General features: G+C 41.3%; 4 protein-coding genes across 9 annotated transcripts in view; 1 reads left to right on the top strand and 3 right to left on the bottom strand.

Moving 5' to 3' along the window:
- Nucleotides 1–74: 74 nt before the first annotated feature.
- Nucleotides 75–2371, bottom strand: LOC135800852 (U3 small nucleolar RNA-associated protein 15 homolog). Its single transcript, XM_065314189.1, has 3 exons — nt 2183–2371; nt 1865–2121; nt 75–1326 (listed from the first exon to the last, which is right to left on the bottom strand). Exons 1-3 carry the CDS (start codon nt 2369–2371, stop codon nt 108–110), a joined length of 1665 nt encoding a protein of 554 aa, XP_065170261.1. The 3' UTR covers nt 75–107.
- Nucleotides 2372–2432: 61 nt separating this feature from the next.
- On the bottom strand, nt 2433–3157 carry rtp (MORN repeat-containing protein retinophilin). Its single transcript, XM_065314191.1, is given in 4 exon segments — nt 2433–2744; nt 2812–2851; nt 2854–2997; nt 3088–3157. Coding segments are annotated over 4 exon segments (477 nt in total). The 5' UTR covers nt 3113–3157; the 3' UTR covers nt 2433–2476.
- Nucleotides 3158–3279: 122 nt separating this feature from the next.
- The window catches only part of Atg16 (Autophagy-related 16), a 174882-nt gene continuing 157530 nt past the window's right edge, over nt 3280–20631 (top strand). For 2 of the 5 annotated variants that reach the window (XM_065314185.1, XM_065314184.1), the window contains exons 1-7: nt 3280–3499; nt 3601–3877; nt 4018–4269; nt 4441–4494; nt 4941–5079; nt 5705–5807; nt 5875–6017. In XM_065314185.1, coding sequence (XP_065170257.1) covers nt 3400–3499; nt 3601–3877; nt 4018–4269; nt 4441–4494; nt 4941–5079; nt 5705–5807; nt 5875–6017 — 1068 coding nt within the window. In that variant the 5' untranslated portion in view covers nt 3280–3399. The remainder of the gene's footprint in view (nt 3500–3600; nt 3878–4017; nt 4270–4440; nt 4495–4940; nt 5080–5704; nt 5808–5874; nt 6018–20631) is intronic. The other 3 variants (XM_065314187.1, XM_065314186.1, XM_065314188.1) reach the window with 2 other exon arrangements.
- Nucleotides 13685–20631, bottom strand: part of LOC135800850 (ZP and PAN domain-containing protein neyo) — a 61788-nt gene continuing 54841 nt past the window's right edge. For both annotated transcript variants that reach the window (XM_065314181.1, XM_065314182.1), the window contains 3 exons: nt 16780–17116; nt 15861–16526; nt 13685–15795 (listed from right to left, as the gene is read on the bottom strand). In XM_065314181.1, the coding sequence (XP_065170253.1) occupies nt 15250–15795; nt 15861–16526; nt 16780–17116 (1549 nt within the window). In that variant the 3' untranslated portion in view covers nt 13685–15249. The remainder of the gene's footprint in view (nt 15796–15860; nt 16527–16779; nt 17117–20631) is intronic.

The raw sequence follows: 20631 nt of genomic DNA, 5'->3' as shown, positions 1-20631 counted from the left end.
GCAGTCGAAGCTTAGCGCAAAACTCAAGTAGTGGGAGTACTTCAGCAGCATACAGACTGGTTTTATAGCACTGATTTTGATATACTTACTATATTATATTACTTACATTATGTCAAATTAACAATTAGATTCTTCTGTGCCTCTGCACTAGGCATCAGATTCAAACTATGTGATTCAGTAACAGACTCAACATCGGCAGCTGCTGCTGATGCAGCCAATACCAAATCCATGCTTCCCTGTAGCGCTGCTAAATGTTCACCCAGCTCACATTCATTCTTCAATAATTGATTCAAGTTACTGAAGAGTAGCACAACATCAGCTGGCATATGCGACTTCTCTTCATACACGTCCAGCAAAATATTCATTACGTTGATTAAAACCCTCGTAAAACGATAATCGGCAATGTTACGATTCAAAAATCGTAAAATCTGAGCCAGCGATTTATCATCTCGATCTTTTAGTGTCCTGGCTAAAGCCTTGCGGCGAATTAATTCTTGCATCACTGACACAGTCACCTCGGGCGTTTTGTTTGCTACATAATTAAGCAATACCAAATCCAATGCTTTGGAATACTGGAATTTACGCAGCGCAATGTCGTGTTTGCTTTGTTTTGGTTTATTTTCTTCAGGGATGATTAAATCAACCTTGGCATGCAAGTTCGTAGCATACTTGTAGTTGACAACTTTCTTTTCGCTCTCCTCGGGGGTTTTCTCAACTTCCCGGCGTGAAATCGACACCAACCCATCGACCAAACCCGCAACTACGGTGTCGTCATTCTTGGAAACTCCAAGACTTAACACTGCATTAGGATAGTCTAAAGTATGCACCACTTTAAACGTAGAAACATCGTAAATCTTCACGTGGCGATCAAGACTACCGGAAAGTAATCGTTTGTTGTTTGACGCTAGTCGCAAGCAAGTGATCGTCTTGTGATGCTGTGACATGCACCCAAGTAGTTTCCCGCCTGCGAAAGTGTCCCAAACCTTAATATCCGTACCACCAGCAGATAAAAATATACCCCCCGATGGTAAAAAGAGAAGTGATTCAATTGGCGAACCATGATCAACCGTTAACAGTGATTGATTGGTCCGCTTGTCATACATTTTGACTTTATTGTCATACCCGCCAGATAGAACTATATCTGACACTACTGGAGAAACTGCAGCAGCTCGGATGTAATCTGTGTGCTCGTTGAATGTCAAAACGTCTTTTTCTGTTGCAATATCCCAGATTTTCACGGTTTTGTCGTCGGAAAATGAAGCAATCTGCGGTTGGTCGGCGATAAATAGAGTTCGATGCACAGCAGCTGTGTGACCTTTGAATAATCTGCAAAATAACAAAAATGCCACTCAAATTTAAAAAATAAGTTCGCTTGACCACGTTAAACCATATGAAACCACTACCCAAGCTGATTTCGTTGCTAAACCTCATAGTTTTGATCCAAATGAGAAGTGGAGAAATCGATTCAGAAAAGAAGGTTTGATTCCGGATTTGCTCTTCGGTTATGATCTTAATAAATACAGGGAGAATTTCACAACCACAAGTGATTTAGAATACAATTGGTTGCCTAAATGTTCACCTGAGAAATGCAAACAACCATCAGGTTTACTGAAAGATTATGGAAACTTAACAAAATATGGATTAAAAGAGCAAAAAATGTATGATTGGTGTGGAGAAAGGCTTGATCCAAGAGCTACACTTGACACAGAATACAAAACAATCTTCGTAGAACATGAATTGCCAACAAAACCAGCACCAATATGCAAAACTGAATTAAAATGTGATATTATTACATGGAAATGTAAATAGTTTGCATGAATCCGACAAAAAATTTGCAGTATTCACTCTCATGAGTAGATCTTACCTAAGTAAACTCTTTGATGCTACATCAAATAACTTCACAACTGCTTCTTCACCACCTGAACAAAGCAACTTGCCATCACTTCGAAAAACTGCTCCATATGCATTTTCACGAAATCGGGAGATATTTTTAACGACAAGTTTTGTTATTGGATTGTAAACTTGCACACGGACAGAGCAAGTCACTGCAAAGTAGTGTGGTTCAATGGGTGAAAAGTCTACATAATCAATTGCACCAAATTCCTTGACCAGTACTGGAACCTGAAATTTGGGTAACAAATTTTAATAAAAGCATATAACGTTGAAATAATGGTTTACGTACACCTAATTTCTTCCAATAAATATAATCAGGGGTGATAATGGGACCACTTTTTTGGTAAATCTTAGTATTTAACTTTTTAAAAGACATTTTGTCTGATTTCTGCACTTTGTAAATATTTAGGGTTATATATGAAGCACATGGCGCCACATTAAAAATCTTCCTTGAATTTATGCAACTAAGTATACACATCAGCAAAATTTAAATTGAATTGCAAATACAATTATCGAATCTAAACGTTAAGACGATGAAATTTTGTTCTTAAATGTTTGATTTAATAATTAACTAATGTTGGTATTACATTGAAGTATCAAACTGTTGGCGAGCCATAAATGTTACTTTCTGAGCACGCTGCACTATTTCTGGGCATTTTTTCTTGCGTACAAGACGACAATCTTGAAAATATCCTTCACATCTTGGAAATCCGTTAGTATTGTCTTTGAAAGTTGTTAGTCCCAAACCCCAGATCTTTCCTCCACGAAATTCTCCCTCGTGTTTCATTCCATCAGCACGCCAAAAGACACCAAAACCATGGAACCATCCATCACTGAATTCGCCTTCATATCTACGAAACAAAATCTTTCAATACTTACACATATCGTCTTTTAAAGAGAATTTGAGAAATCATGTACTTTGACTCATCTGGAAATCGTAATATTCCAATTCCGTGAAAAATCCATCAGTAAAACATCCATCATATCTGGTTCCATCAGAAAGAAGTAAGTGGCCAATGCCATCTCTTTTACCAGAATTATTCCAGCCTCCCACGTATGTAGCGTCTCTTTCATAACGATATCCACCTTCTTTTGCAACTTTTGCTATAAATATTAGAGTAAAATGTTCAATAATAACCCATTTATTTAGCGTGATTTGTAACAGATTTTATCATATACCAAATAAAAACTTACCCAGTGTTAAATCAGTGCTTGCCATTTTTATATTAACTTACCGAAAATTAAGTACGTTGAAAAGCTGTAGTTTAATTAAATTAATAATTAAATGAAACCTTAAGAATGTTGAATTACCTTTGAAACCAACCAGTAACGCCCCCTGTAGATTGTTATAGCAACTAACATACATTTTGGTTTTATACACACTGTCAGATGTCGCTTAGCTCTTCAACAGAAAGTAATCAAAACATTTCTGCAAAACATCTGATCGCGTGCGAAACTCGTAAATGTAGATAAATATTGAAAACTCATCACCAACTCATTTTAATAATGTCAACGATAGAAGATTTACCCTGGCGCAAGAGTATAATTCAGCAATTGCACGAACGAAACAAGCATCAGCACACTTTCCTAGAGCTTATCGCACAAAGTAAGTGTTCCTCAAGTTTTTAAACATAACCTCACACATAACTCTTGTTATCAATGTTATTCCAAAATGTACAAACTCATGCTAAATTATTATACTTGTAGATAATAAACTTTTTGATAACGCAAACATCTTGCGGGTGGAGAACGTCCAATTAACAGTGCAGAATGAGCAACTACGAAGCAGCTCAGGGATGGCAGTTGGGTCCAAAGGTGATGGAAAACAGGTGGAACGTATTCAGCATTTTGAGCAGAAACTGCTTGCCCAACAAGAAGAGCTTACAGAACTACATAGGAGGAAAGGGGATCATGTGCAACAAATTATTGATCTTAATACTAAGTTACAAGAAAAGGAAAAGTTATTAAGTAGTAAAGACTTAAGGTATGTTTCATGTTTTTTAAATTTTCATGTTGTGAAATTGCCTCAAATGAAATCTTTTTTGTTGGATCTAGTGTATAAAGAGAAAGAGTTGGCAGGCAGAATGTTTCATGTTATTATTTCATGTATAATTTATGTTTCAGTTTAAGTGAATCTACAAAATTAAACAATTCCCTAAGAGCTGAGATAACAATGTTGGAGAACAACTCAAAAGAATTGCTGAATTTAAACCAAATGTTACGTGATGAACACCAAGCTTTACAACTTGCATTCACCTCATTAGAAGATAAACTTAGAAAAGCACAGGATGAAAATGCTCAGTTAGTGGCGCGACTTATAGGATACAAGGCAAAAGATGCTGAGAAAATGAATGAAGAGAATGATAATTTCCTCAAGTAAGTTTTTCACACCTGACAAATACATACATTAATTTGACTATAGATTACACACAATTTGTGTTTTTTTTAAATATTCTGTTTAGATTTCTACGATTGTTTAATTTTTGTTTTGTTTGACTGTTGTTTTCTGACTGTTTCATACTTTTGTTTGGTCACATGAATTTCTAGCGACGCGAGCAGGCAGCTAGCGACAATTACAATGAGTGCATTCGGTCGATTCAGGTATGTGCGATGATCACACATGATACAAACCAGAATTAAGAATCAAGAAATCATCATCCTGCATGCTTGAAGCTATCGAATTGTCGAAAGTGCAGCTTATTTGTGGAATGTGTTCTTTTTTTTATTGGCTTCTGAATTTTTGATACAATGTACTAATCTATTAATGTTGGAAGTTGGAATGTCCTGCATCGCGTTGCTAGATACACATTTTGGGGATCCGGGCCATCGGAAGCAACAAACCAACATTACCATTTTTTATCATGCTGACAAACATGTTTATATTTATAGATATTTATTTTTACTTGCTACACATATGATACTTTGTTTAAATAACAATGTTTTTATAAAAATAAAAATGTATCATGTGTAGCAAGTAAAAATAACACTAATAAATCAACGTGTAGATTACTATTATTAAGATAAGTTACTTTTTTCTGTTTGTTTAGGAAACGCAATGCAAAAATGCAAAAAGAACTGGAGGAAGCATGTAGAGATATGCGGGGGTTATCACCCGATGATTTTCGTGATGGTGCGGGACCAATTTACGTCGACTCCAGGGTGCCAACAACCGCATCGTTGAAATTTGTAAGTACTGATTAAACATTGACTACAGTTGCAAAGTTTCCCATCAATGTGTTGTTAAACTTGACAAACAGCTCGAATTCTCAATTAGCTTCTGGGTAGTTTTAGTTGTACTTAAAGACTTAAATTATTGGGTTGTACTTAGTTAGCATTAGCACTAAGTTATTAAAATATATATTTTAGTTCTCACTTTAGTTTTTTATTCAACCCAACTCCACTCTTATATCAATTGGCTGCACGTGCGCAGCAATCACATTGCAATTTGCAATTATCGGGCATTCCGCTTATAATTCGCGCGTCATTTGCGTTGGCGCGATAATTAGTTCAAGATCGGTAATGAGGGATGGCGGAGTGCAGGTGAGCTGCACCTGCGGGAACTAATCCGGGCGCGTCCTTGGCGCGTGTTTGGGGCTGTTATTAACATCCGAGGGAGCTCAAAACTAGACGCGTAATATTATGCAATGGTGATTAGTTTAATCTGCATATAAGTTGGGAAGTGCTCGGGTGCACCCGAGGGAATGTTGCGCCGACAGGATATCAAATGTGCTCACCAACACAGCACACATGGCAATATTATTAATAATGTGCATTTGGCGTTGATGAAATTTACTAGAAATATGTTTTCCAGGATGCGCACGAAGGTGAAGTGTATGCGGTGAAATGGAGTCCGGATCGTATGCTTGCCACCGGTGGCGCGGACCGAAAAGTTCGACTCTGGGATGTATCAAAAGGTGAATGATTAAATTTTCATGTTTCATGTTGTACTTTTATTGTTTTTATTGTGTGGTTTGGCTGCAGGTTCACCGGACAGTCGCGGTGTGCTTCAGGGTAGTAACGCGGGCGTGATGTCTGTGGATTTTGACAGCACCGGAACTCTTCTCCTCGGCGCCTCCAACGACTTTGCCAGTCGCGTCTGGTCGGTGGTGGATCAACGTTTAAAGGTAAGCGTAATGCATAAATTAATATGTAATTGTTAGCGAAAAGGCTTGGCTAAGCGTATAAATTGAAAGTAATTGCGCAACGGAACTAACAACGTTTATGAAACTAGCAATTTATTTGTACCTCAATTACGGTGCGGAACTGCCAATTTTACTGCCGCAAAAGTAGCGTTAGTATCGTTCCAATATGTAAAACGAGCACCCAACTGGACGGAACACGAACGAAAATGAACGCCGGAAACGAAACTGAGCGTGAATCTCAATGCTTGGTTTCATTCTTTGACTTCCGAAGCAAGAAGAAGTCGAAGCGGTAAGTGGATTCACTGGCAAACGGTGAGAGTTAGCAGAGTTCGCGGGCGTTTAGCCGGCCGGCATCGAGTTCGGCGTGATTACCGCGCGGTCCGTGCGTACGTTAACTCATTATTACCCGGGCCGACAACAATGATAGCAGCGGCTTGATTACCGTTAACGGGAAAAACGTATAATGGCATCATTAGATGCCTTTTAAACATGCAACTTCTGCGCGTTTCATAGCTGCTTTTACATGCGAGTTCGAACACCGGTGAACTTGAACTGTAAATAATTACCGAAATATAACTATCAAATTTATTATTTTCCTTATTGATGTCATATCTCGCGCGCAAGGAAAATGTATGAACAACGTGTGTGTAACAAACGGTATCTTGTTAATTAGTGCGTCATTAAGTTAATTATAAGACATTTATGTTTAGCGAAAAGAGTACGCGGAAGTTTCCTGCCGCGTTTGGCGAAATCGAAATTTCCCTCCTGCTGCTCACGAATTGCAAGCTGGGCGCGCAAAAATGCACACAATACGTGGCTGGAAACTACCATTTCAGTATGCGGCCGGGCGAATGCGAAGGCTGTTATTGAATTGTTAGTTATCACATGATTGATTGCCTGAGATCTTTAGCCGCGCTTAGCTAATTTCGCAGATAACAGGCATGAATTAAGATAATGCAAGACGCATCTTTCGAGCTTTTCCTCCACCCGGAAAAAAAATCCGGTGCTGCGAACCTGTTTCGCTCCATTCGTGTGCAAATCTGCACTTGTGCGCTCGCACGCCCGGCTTCATAAGCATACCGCGGTGGAGCCAAGACATGCCCGGTGTCTGCGTGCGCCTATAATAAATAATGGACGCCCATTCGTTTCCGTGATCACCCTTTTTGATATAATAATCGGCCATCAGTAGATATAAATTCGTGCCCGAAGGCGGTCGTCGCCGTCGAGCGTGTGCACTCGCTGCTCGTGCACCGCGAAAGGCGCGCATCTCGGGTATCAGCTTTCCGAATGATAAAATGCCATTCGGCGGTTTGGGTGGAAAAATGCGGAACGACGACTTTTTGCATTAAACTTCACTGAATGATCAAAAGAGGAATACTTGTATGTAATTAGCCGGGAATATCATTTTGATGTTTCAATTGCAGATTCAAGCGCGGCGCGTAACTAGGAAGCAATTTCAATCGCGCGAATGTGTGCAATAACAACTAAAATTGTTGCTGGTCTAATATCCCCGTTCCCGACGGCGTATTTTTATAGCTTTGCGACACCTTCCTTCGTTCCTGCCGACTTAGATTATCTTTGGCCGCCGATGGGCGATTATGGCATGACGTGCGCGTTTAATCAACGTGTGTGCATCCTTGGAGATGCGCCGGAATGACGATGATGAGATATGATGGCTGGCCGGGAGATCACGTTCGCGAATTTTCGGCTATAAACATTTTATTACCTTAATCACGTATGTTCTGCGACGAGATTGCAATGAGCTGGATCGATGCAATTTTCCTCCACAGTTTTTGTTCTTTTGGCTTTGGTTTATTTGTTGCTGCATCGGAATGCATCTCATAATTAATTATTTTTATCATCAGTCAGTGAACGGGTAATTTCGTATTTATCATGGAATTTCGATTGCTGTAATAAAAATTTCCAAGGGTGGAGCTGAAACTCTTGTGTTGGTTGAATTGTAAAATACAAAGTGCTGACGTGATGGAAGGTATTGTTTACATAGCAAACGAGCGCGATTAACATATACGGTAATTGTTGTTGATTTAGTTAAATTTCAAGATAAGCCATCAAATTGAGGCTAAAGCACATTTATGCTTGCGCGCCTCGCGTCCGTCTTGCCTTCTCCACCTTCGTCAGCGCGGCGCAACGCACGCCAATCCTCTAGTCGCGATTGCATATAATTATCACTTTGGTTCTCTTCCTTTTCTCGTTTTCGCGAGATGTGCGATGCGCGCTGCCGTTATTCTACATTCATGTATCACAACCCCGCGCGCGCGCGAGCATAGTCTTTTGATGGAAAACAGTTATGTGCGGCCGGTGAAAAGCTACCTGCGCACAAAACCACGCCAGGTGAAACGCGCTGCTCCAAGTTGGTAAGTAAGTACCCACCGAAAGATTAACGATCTCCAATGCAAATACGTTTTATTGTAACGCTACGTTTTCCAGCCTTTCGCCGTGGGTCACAGCGGCGAACCACACGTGTGTGTATGGATGGATATTAGTAAATGGTGTATTTCGCACCGCCGCTGCCGCCATTCAATAATCATTTTTATTGCGCTATTGAGCTATTAGTTATTGCAGATTAGAGTAGATCCAATCAGGCGTGTATTCACATCACACCGACGAAAACATATTTCATCATTTTTGTCCACGTCGCGCGTGAGATTTTTATCCGGCTTATCTCTCGCGTGTATGTATCTACCTATACGCCACAGCAAATCACATATTGTCAAAAGTTTATTCAATTTACGTATCAACATTCTGATGACTAGGCATAAAATACTTTCGATAAGTAGTCTTCACGAAAGCATTCAATTTATTCTTCGCATCGCAATTCGAACGTATTAATAGTCGAATATTATTGAGTTGCATAAAGAGTTTATGTACTCTATGACCGGCCGGTGAATTCATTGGCCGTGTGTGTACGAAGCTAGAAGCACTTTGCGCTTGCCTTTTAAACCGCTTCTCTGCCTCTGATATTTCTTTCGATGCGGACGACAATGCACGCCTTGGCATTAAAACTCAACAAGGCCATAAGACTTTAAAAGCCTTCGCTTGCGAAATTAAAATAAATTTACACATAATATAAGAAAACGAATAATGTACACACACACACACACCAACCAACATAACATTGCGAGCGAAGCTTAGAATTTGCGCGCCTGCAAAAACTGAGCGAGTTGTTTCAGCCGCGCGCAGTTCGTGTTCTTCTAACTTGCCGCAACGGGCAAAGAAAAATGTTATTCGCCTTTTATGGAAAATTCAACTATATTACGTAAATGCACGCCGGTTGTTACAGCAGCATTCACTCGGAAGATGAAGAAGTCGGTGGTTGCAATTGAAGCTCAAGTTGAAAAACGCGCCGCCGATTTTTTATCTCGCGATAAATATTTTTGCATTATTCAATGCTGCTACCCGTGGTAATTGAATGCATCAAAACAACTTAATAATATTGAGCGATACTTTAATTTCCTATCAGTTGTGTGTAGGAATTTACGAAACTTTTCTTCCCTTTTTCATGGTTTGATATTACTTGTGGGATTTTGACAACGGTGGCTGTGAGGTCGTTTTCGTTTTCATTTACGTTTTAATGCAATAATAAACTAAGGGTGGACGTTGGACGGAATGTTATGTTGCGCTGTAAAAACGAAACCGTCGACGGGGTGGTTTTAATGAATACGATTTGCATTTTACGCCTTTTAACGCGTCGACGTCTCCTCGGTAGTAAACACACCAACAGCGCTGTGTTTGGTGCGGCGCCTCCACGACCAAGTTTACGTTTCTAATTTCGTTCATTTCGTAGCGTATTATGCGAATTCGCAGCGAGAGCGCACACGCCGCCGTCGCGGTCGACTTTAAAGCGGTTGCAATTCACCATTAACGCCCACTGCGTGTGTGCATTGTCTCGCGCGCGCGCGCCACCATTTAAATGCAATTTTCTTTTAATAAGCGCGCGATTGAAGAGTAAGTGCAAAATAATGCGCTCGGCGAGATGATGCGCGAGTGTGCGGAAATAATTTATTAGTTTCGGTTTTCGGTACGGTAAATACGAAATTACGCTGGTTTTGATGATGATACTTGACTTTTACTTGCACTTTGGCTCCAGTGATCGACGGTAATGAGAGAGTTGTTTTGTTGATTATACCGTAGTTATATTTATATTACGATTTTGCAGGTGGAAATATAATAAAGTAACGTAGATTGATTGCGCGCGTAATTATGGGTCAGGTATCTATGCTTTCGAATGACAATTATATTGATGGTTTTAGAAATTACAAACAAAGATCAAATTTAAATCGATATTAAACGAACACTCACATTGTTTGCTGCGGAAATTATAGATTATATTACATAACGAGCTCTTGAACACAGTTATTACTTTATCATCTTTATCACAATTATATCTAAATAATCCGAGTTTATATTTGTAGCCATAAATCATGGTTGTATGAAAATTTTCATTTTTTTTTCGTTTCGTTTTAAAACACTATGTCAATTCTGCATGTTCTACGTCAATAACTCGGAAAAAATATTTATCTTTTCTCGTGGTCTCACACGATTCCTGTAAATTTGTAACCGGCAGTCCGTGGCTGTGTAATATGTCTAACTACTGCTTTTGTTCTCGCATTGGCGGCGTGCACCTTCATTATTTATTTCCACTTTGTGCAACAACCAGCGATTCTACAATTCGCCATTGTATACGCACGCATCGTGTGGTTGTAATATTAGTTTGGTATCTTCGAAAGTCAGCAGCGGCGTAACTTTTCTGGTATGGGAATGCTGCGCTGCTGGTGTTTTGGTCAGCGGCGGCTCGCAGTATTATTAAGACCTTTCCGCTGCAGCTCGAGGTGTGCTCATTAATTATCCTCTATTATATTTCGCGTATTGTAGAGGCCTGCAAGGGGTGAAAGAGTAATCTTTGCAGGTTAAGACAGGAAAGGATGTCTTACATTTGTAAACTGATAGAAAACATCGTATTTTATAATTGCGCGATTGAATATTTACGTGAAACTGATTTAGACCTACAAATTAAAAAATTAGTTCTTTGATAAGCATGAAGCTTGAAACAAAAAAATCTGTTTTCCTTTTTTATATGATCGGAATGTAGAAACATATAAATATATTCTTTGAAAATTCAAGAGAATCCGACAAATACTTTTCGAGTTATTCAACAATAAAGGACGAGCGTCAGGTCGTTGATAGGTTTACGAAAGATTAAGATGAGAATAATTTCACGTTTAATTTGTTTCGTAATAAACACCTCGAATTCAAAAATAACTAAGATTACAAATATGTCTTGACACGGTCGGTACTTAGCACGTTCCCGTCTTTTAAATGTAATTGCGTTTTAACTTTTATCTAAATGCAATTACGTCTTAATACTGCATACTTCGTAAATGCGGAATTTAAAAAAATTAGAAATTCACAAGTTTTTATAATAAAAAAGAAACAAAAAACGCTTTTTTTCCGAAAAATTCAAAATAAATAAATATAGAAGTTAAAACTACCAAAAATTTAGGAATATAAACACCCAATTATAAGTTTACTATGCCATTCGTTTTTCTACTATGTAAATTCCGTAATTCAGCGTGTAATGCAACATCGCATTGAATACCTAATGGAATTTAATCACAATCGAATAAATCATCATTCTGCCGGCTGCAGTTATTGAATATAATCGCTGCAAGAAAAATAACTCTCGCGATGTGCGCGCGCGCTCTCGCCGGCGATAACTGTTGCTTTCGATTCGCGAAATGATGAATTCACCGCGGCGTATTAAGGCCGCGCCGCGAACGTTATCGAAACCGTTCGGAATTAAGATTCCGATGTCAGGCCGAGTCCGAGCCGCGAATGGTTTAAGTGCCGGCCAATTACATCCGAATGACTTTGTCATGCGGACACTTGAACGGCAACGCATCAAGCACCACCACCGAGTAGCAAACAATGCATCGAGCGCAGAAATTTGAATGGTCGATTCACTTTTTTTGCCGCTGCTGCTGCTGCTTCCATTCTGGTTCAATTTGCTTTGATCCATTCCTTTTACTCCGATTCGGAAAAAAAGTGAAAGAATGTTGATGGCTGCCGTCGAATTGAAATTGATCGTCCACATGTCTTCAGAATGTTATAAATTTTACATCGTATTAGTGTAGTTTGTAGTCGGTATGATTAATGTCCAGAATGCTTTATGATGCACCAAAATGCGTATTGAAAATCATCGCCATTTGCATATCTCTTGCAAAATGATCGGTCTGTCATTCGTGTATGTGTGTCTCATTAAATCCAATTTCGTATCACGTGTTTCCGCACAATTTGACGTGGACTTGGATTCGGCCTCGCATCAGTTTCCAGCCTTCTTCACCCGACGTTATTCGAATTTCGTATCGTTCGCTTGTTTATTTTGTCTCTTGCAGCGCAGAACACAACGATATTGATTAAGACATCACGTCCGAGGAACGCGAGCTATGGGCTCGAAATCGTCGCGCCAGGCTCGGCCGACGTAATTATACTCACGCTGTACAGTTATCTAACGACGAATTTTTCCAACTCGCGACTTGCGCGACGCATTGCGAAGCTGCGAGAAACGAGCGACGATTGCGTGTGACGTCTCCGCCGGTCGTTATTTTTCCCAATACGAGCGCGAAGCCTTCGCGCGCTCCTTCGACGAAACCCTGCTTGCTGCTCCTGCGGTACGAAAAAATGCCCGCACTGCGCGCCTAATGAGTTATTTAAATGAGCATCTCATTCTACGAGTGCTTAATGAGCTTTGATAGTGTGTAAGCGAAAAGTTTTGCATCTGCGACGTACACACACTCACGCATACAATCCCACGCCGCGTTTGTTTGTTGGCTGCGTGTTTTTTCTTCGACGGAAAGTTTGCGAGTCGCGCTGTGTGCAAATCGCGTACTGCACCGATTTGACATTGCTAAGTGCGCGCGTAAATAAGGCACGGGTACGTAAAAAGCCCTCAACTTGTGCGGAACGACGCGCCATGAACTAATTAAGGGTCTGAAATGGAAGCCTTGTTCGAGTAATTAATGTAATTAGACGCTGTTGGGGATTTATTTTCGGATTGAAAATAAATGTCATGATGAGGTTAAACGAAAATGATTCACGCCTTCTTTACTCATCTAACTTCCCTGTATTAAAAGTAGGTAGTTATTGAACTATTTTTGCATTACGTTGGTTTTGTCTCTTGAAATTAATCTTAATTTGGTTCATGGGCGCCCGAGACGCTTCGTTAAATATTCCGTTAAAAGAAAGACCGAGACGAAAGTTCGGCTGAAGATGAAAGTGTTTTTTTAAGATTTACGATCATTTAAGTGCTAAGATATATTTAGTACCATTTAAAACTCTAGACACATCGGACTGGTAAATGTGCTAATTGCAAATAGCATAGTTTTATCTATTCAACATACGCTTTTTCATCCGACGCAAGTCTTACAACCAAATTCCACTTAGTAATAAGCAGTTTTGTTTTAATGAAGCTTGTAAAATCTTGAAAATAAACTACCGCAGAAAACTTCAATTACTTACTTCAGTTTTTTAACTGTACTCTGGCGCCGATGTTTTTCTTAAATGCAAGGCCATCACGCAGGTTTAGGATGGAAAAAGTCTGCAAACGAAATAAAATAAAGCGCAGCAGAGAATAATATTGATTCAGTTTATTTTCTTGTCGCTTGTGGCATACATAAAAGAATACGATAAACACTCTTATTAATCTTAATCTTATCGGGTACACAACTAAATTTCTCCGCACAAAAATAAAACACACGAAATGAAAATCGCCAAAATGAAATATGTGGAAAACATATGGAAACGGCTATAATTTATTTTTATCATAAAATATATAGTATAATAATGATATAAATATAATTAATTCGAATAATAGATTCTCGCTTGTCGATATATTATTGTATTCTTGAAATCAAATAACATAGAGTAATACATCTAATTATAAATATATCTCGTTCTCGCCGCAATGCGCAAGTATCGTATGTAAGTGTCATAGTATTCGTTTAAATTAATAAATTTTAAAAAATAATTCGGGCGCCGGTTTTGCGGTTTCTTCATTTGAGAACGAGCAAAAGCAGCGCCGCTCAGTTCGCGTCGTCTTGTATATCGTAAACGCATGATAAGGAAACCAGGACAAGCATTTTTTAAATTAAATAACACACTCGCGCCAATAGCACACACATTCTCGCATCTTCATGGAGGGCATCATTAAATATTATTATATGTATATTTATATTATATATTAATGTTTCGATGCGTCTCACTTCATTATGTTTGAACGAGACGCGAGGAAACTATGCGTTAAATATTAAACTCGACAATAACTTAAAAAAAGTTCAGCAATCGACATTCATTCATCACGATCGTCCTGGCATCCTCGTAAAGCGTCATACTTTTTTTGTTATGTATAATATGTATAAAATTAAATAAGTAGTAAATTTAAATCGCGCAATTTCGATTGCGGCTTTATTAAAAATTAAAAAATTGCAATTAAAAGGCACTTATCGAAATTTTTCTTGTTACGGTTTGTTGATGTTCTAAAATTGTTTTATTGCATTTTTACCACGCGTCTCCGTTAGCGCAATGTTACTTCCTGTGCGTGAACTTGTTCACATGCAAATGACGCTGGCGTATGTGTAAGAGTTTTATGTCGCGCGACCTCTTTGTGCGTTATTTAGCACGTCGCACGGTGGCTCTATGTCTCTGAACGGTTCGCGAACGGTTAATTAACCGCCGCTGGCATTCGTCGTTGTCACAACGTGTCTTTAGTCGACACGAATCCTGAGAATGCGAGCGGTGGTTTCGAATCGCACGCGCACACGCAACGAAATATGATTAAAGTGATTATAGAGTTAAAATACAGATGCGCTAAAAATTGATTGCATTGCATGTCCGACCTTGGCCCAGAGTTTGTTTATATATGTGTGTATGTCGTGTGAGTATTTGTGTTGTTCGTCGCGGCGACCGTGATATTCTCGCTATATGCGTTACAGTTATGAATGCACGACGCATTTCGATACCACTACGTACCCTAGATAGAAGAAGGCTTCTTGCTTGACTTCATGGCAAAACTGGGCTCGGAAACTGTGTTCATCAGATGGTCCTCTTCGAATGTTGTTCTCACCTGTTTACCTGGTATATTGGGATTCGTTGATATGAATTATGGGTTTATGAGGGGCTTGTATGGACGGCAATGGGTTTAGAAGCGACGCGAGTGCGCGTAGCCATTGTTATCATACAGCTTGCAGAGGCTGTCGGTGCGATTCGTGCCGAAAGTCGATGGCAGGCTGACGCTCACTGATGCAGAGTCGTTGAGTTTGGAATTCAGCCGCCTTCGCTGCCAGACAAACGTCCAGGCGGCGATGATGGCGAGCTGCGCGGCAAGGAAGACTGTGGCGGCGACTATCAGGCCGGCCATGTTCACGCAGAAGCCTTGACTGTCGGGGAGGAACATTGCTTCGCGACCCAAAGTGGTCGTCTTGTTGCCGTCCCGCTCGAAACCGAATTTGTCGGTGATCTGGATGGTCTGGACCAGGAGCAGGTCATCGTTGGGGTTTGTTGAGCTGCTCGTGGAACGACGCCTCCTGCGTTTACCGTATGAGATGACTGAACGCAGCTCTCCTGTGGATTCTTCTTGGTCACATTGAACTGGCTCACAGGAGGGCATGCAGGGTGTAACCAATGCACGGAATTGTACTACTTCAGAACTGGGGAACTTGAAGGCATCAAAGTGCGAGAGTAGAATCTGTCAAAACAACAAACAATTTGTTATTATTTTTCTGTAAAAAAAATTAGGAGGAGATTTTGTACCTTTCCGGACTCCGCTGATTTATACAAAGGTCCCATAATGAAATGATCAGTAGGGCAACCATCAGAGTCGATGAGGACAATTTCACTGGAATCTACTCCGTCCATAGCAACCAATTCCCTGACGAAGATCTCGTACGGACTGTTCTTGTCCAAGATCTCAAAGCGTAGTGCCAATGGGTCGCCAACTTCGGCCGTGGGCATTACATCGCCACCACTGCGATCTGTGATCTTCATCGCCACGTTGGGCGAGTCGACGGTGACTTCCTCGCTGAGCGCCGGTTGGACATCGCCGTGCACTCCCAGGTCCACCTCGTTGGTAACGCTCTTGTTGGTGAGATCGTATTGGCAGGTGACAGCCAGACCCAGGTCCGAACTGGTGACGATCTTGTCGTGATGCTGGATGACTACGTCGTTGACGTAGCGACCCAGGCCGTTCTTGCGCACATTGCACTCGAGATTATCGTAGGCCATTTCCAGCTCGAACTCGAGACTGTTGTTGACGTCGCGCACGCAAGAGTTGGGCGAGCCCTTCGCGTAAATCTTGCCGTCGAAGAGCTTGCTCGTTTGGATGCGCGCGACCATATCGCCGGATCTGCAGTCGATGCTCACGTTGTAACACGAGCTCAATTCGTACGTGGCCGCTTCGGGTACGTCGAGATACGGATCCTGCAACACGCCGAAACGGAAAGACCATTGAGTTTCGAGCTCGTTTGCGGTTTGCATGTTGCGCACATTTTTGTTGGTATTTTTTTTTTGCGTCCGCGTGATAGTGAGCAAGAGAGAATGGTGTGGTTTATAGCTTGCAAGATGTTTAGCATGCTGGCTAACACGACAACATGCTTACATCTTGTGTAACAAATTGGTGAGTCCCATGGGAATCTAATTAATGTTTGAATTAAATGAACGCTTTGGTACTGACCTGAATATCGGCTAGAGTGGCGCGGGAGTGATGGCTCAAACGACAGACCATCTCACCGGTGTCACCATAGTCGTACGAGTGGCACCTGTACGGAGAGTGTAGGCACAATTCGCGGCACTCATCCAAGGAGCCCACGTCTTGATAGACGGAATCCACGGTTTTAAGAATTCGGCCGGTGAGCTTCTTGAATTCGCAGAGCTTTGCCGGCTGCTCGATGCAGTTGTTTTCCATGTAGTCGTAGCCATCGGCGGCTTGGAAGGCGTTGCTACCAGCAAGCGTGATGCGGTCCATCGTCGATAGCTCGCAATCACCGGTGGCGTTGTTGTAATTTGCGGATCTGTAACAGCAAAAGAAAAAGCGGTTGAGAAAAAAAAAACAACTTGAAAGTGCAATTGAAAAATTAGGTATTCAGCGCACGCGAATACAAGAACGCCATGAACAAATCTCAATAATCGATTGCGAATTGATCGAATTATGCAGTTTTTTTTTGTGATGCTGTGCGCTTGCTTTGCGCAATGAAAAACGCCGCCGCGGTGAAAAACGTCGAGTTGGAAAAGAGTCGTCGAACACATAGCAAATAGACCATAACTCGCCCCCTTTTTCTTGTTCTTTGACGGACGGCATCGTCGACGATGCGGCAGCGGCAATCTGACTACACACACCGGCAAAAGACGAAAGAGACAAGCTGAAGCACATTGACAGATTGTCCCCGGCTAGCGGATGGTCATTGCGACGTGCGTTGCGATGCCGCGCGAGTAGGTCGGCATCGGTGGATTTGTTGTCGTCGATTGACAAGCAGTAAAACAAACAAGTTATACGCGTTTCGATTAAAAACCGTTCGGTTGATGCATCGCAATGCCAATGAATAAGGCCGCGGCAAAAGCCACTCGCCGCCGACGACGTAATCTTCAGAATTGTTTGTCTACTTTGATGCTGGATTTGTGCAAGATGTCTTTTTTTTTCTTCGCCAATTTTTGCTTTCGTTTATGTTTGTTTTTGCAAAATTCTATAAGCGGTGAGATGTAACTTGACAGATCACGCTTGTTTTCTAGTCGAATAATATTTACCCACGCGAATGCATTACACCTATCATACACACCGGAGTCCAGAGAGTGAGAATGAATAAACAATTCCAGCGAACGCCGGGCGTGTGAAGTCTCGAGATTGTCACAACTTGAGTCCTCGTGGACGTGACGTGGATGTTTAGTTGAAATTTTCAGAAAATCGAATTTCTCGGACCTGATTTGCATGCGCACAGATTTTGATTGCGTTTGATATTTTTTTTTGTGTTAAAAGACATATTGATCTGAACGCACATCAATTTCCATTTAATTTTGCGCTTCTCATGGTGGCTCTGGCGGTTTCCGCATTGCCTGATTGCCGGCGTGTCCTCGACACATCCTCACAAGCAAAGATCGCACCGCTGATCTAATGGGCCCTCAGGCCGGCGCACGCAACGCACCGATTCCGCACCGGGGTCGATGCGATACGTATTTACGACCGAGTTGGCTAATTAATAGAAACCCAACTAACTAACTAACGCGCTGCCGCCGCGTATGAACCTGCGCATGCATATGTGCCACATGCAGAAATAGGAACAGCGGAATAGATTGCATTTTCTGCGTTGTTCCGCAACGTTCTTTATTATTACGGCGAGGCTAGATCATTTCCTGAACGCGTGGGTGGTCCAATAACTCGACGCACAAAAGTCTGCCGCCGTAATTCAATTACACTTGCGTTTCTTCTCATTAACTAATCGCGGCTGGCGCTACGGGCGTTAATTTATTGAGCGATGTGTTGCTATTACTTTTCCATTTGTTTGCGCTGTATTTCTGTGTGGCGAGTAATTGAATTGCGCAAAGCTTTGTCCGCCGCTCGTCATCTCCTGCATCGCGCGTCGTGTTTCATCATTTGATCTCGAAACCGTTTTGGAAGATTAAAAATTGCGCTACGTATTAGGTGGCATTAGTATTGGAACATTCTTCGACGCACCGAAACGGCCGAGGCCGAGCTCGGTTTTATTCCGCGCACGTAGCCGACGTATGCGTGCGATAAGTGTTTCTTTGCAGCGCGAGAAAATGTTCGGTAATAGTTTAGACGAGTTTAAACTACGTGTCGTCCTATATATTTTCGTATTTTTCCACGTGTTGGAATCTCTATAGATATGCGGGTGTTGCGAGAATTTTCTCATATACACAGCAATGCGGGTTTAAAAGACCCAGTGTGGATTATCTGACGCGGGGGATAAAGTACATTGCGCGCGATGACTTGCTTTATGCCCAACATGGACGAATCTAACAGGTTCCCCTAGTGAGTGTGTGCCGTTTTTGCCACGACGGCCGCAAAAGGTAGAAATTGCCGAAACAATGAGGCGTGCTCGCCGAGCGCCCGCGACTTTTGAAGCTTAGTTATGTGCGCATCGAACTATCTAAGGTCTCGGGCTTCTCTCGGGCTTCTCCTAACAGTTACGCATTTATTTATAACAGTCTGCTAGTGGTCGTGTTATGCAATGCCGACTTGTATCGATCGCCGCGTTTCACTTTTAATGCCTAACCGCTACCGAAGCGGGCTGCGTGTATGTTTATACAGATTGCTTGCAGTTTATACAGTTCTGCGTAGCGTCCTTTTAAACATTGCGAGCTATGCGCGCGCTTGACATTTATACGCTCCACGATTGGTAGATGGACGGACGTGGTGTCGCTCGGCGTATGCCAGAAAAATATATTAATTGTTGCTACCATATCGGGTGGACTCGCCAAGCGACTTGTGTAAATGTGCATTATTTGTCGACACGAGACGTACATGAGGGAAACAAAACAATTCCAAAGCGGCGGCATTACTACATTGACTAACATGAGAGTTCCATTCTTTGCGTTTTGTCTTTCTTTTTTTTCGGTTCGATTTGCACGCGCATCTTTTATATAATGATTGATACGACTTCTAGTTCTACGCGGCACTTCTATTTATAGGAGATTTATTAATTGCGGCAATTTGCGACGCATTTTTTCGCTTGAACCTGTACGCTTTTTATTGGTTGTCCTGCAGGCTTCGCTAATTAATTAAGCATGGAGAGTGCATCGGCGCGGTTTGACTCTTAAATTGCGGTCGTTTTATAGCGAAATAGTTATTGTCAATTAATATAATACGCCTTGCTCGTAAAGTGGTCGCATTGGTCGCACATTCTTTTTTCTCAAATCGCATGAATAAAATTCAATTCGCTACAGTTTGATGGAATTTTACGATGTAACGCGAATAAATGTCATATTGTGGTGTATAATTAGCGGTGTAAATATTATTATTATTTTCGCTATTATTTTTTGTTTGTTTTTGCATTGATTTTGCATTGATGTCACAAAGATAGCGTAAAGAAAATGCAATAAATAAATTATAAGCGTAATTGGCAAACGCCGTTTTTATTAAGTTTCCGCGCGAGTATACGCGGCAAAAAGCTGTTTTACTGCGCGGATATTATTAAAAAGTGCGTATCAATCGGAAGCATTTGCAATTATCGAGGTGTTTTCTTGAACTAGAACCGCGCCATTGTCAACTCTTGCAGCGCACAAATTGCCGCAGCTGTAAAGTGTGGCGTTTCTTGCGTGTCCGGTTAGCGTGTGGCGAAATCGATGGATAGGCATACAAATGGAATATTTACGACGTATTTTACTCCATATCGCACGCTCTGGATCGCGTTCCCTTGGAGAATTAGAATTCGAATGCGCGCGTGTGCGAGCGCTGGTCGAACAGGCAACCAATTTAAAATGCCATTTATATAAAGCCACCGCGCGTTTCTCACACCTTTGTGCGAGATGCCAAACGCGTTTATGCATAATAGAACATACGCGCTGTGCAAAG

Source organism: Atheta coriaria, unplaced genomic scaffold (assembly GCF_025399875.1).
Source record: "Atheta coriaria isolate IRGN ID8LTWV9N9 unplaced genomic scaffold, Caltech_Dcor_3.1 hic_scaffold_10_pilon, whole genome shotgun sequence".
NCBI lineage: Eukaryota > Metazoa > Arthropoda > Insecta > Coleoptera > Staphylinidae > Dalotia > Dalotia coriaria.
The sequence above is the reverse complement of the archived record's forward strand: the minus strand, read 5'-3'. Positions and strand labels throughout refer to the sequence as shown.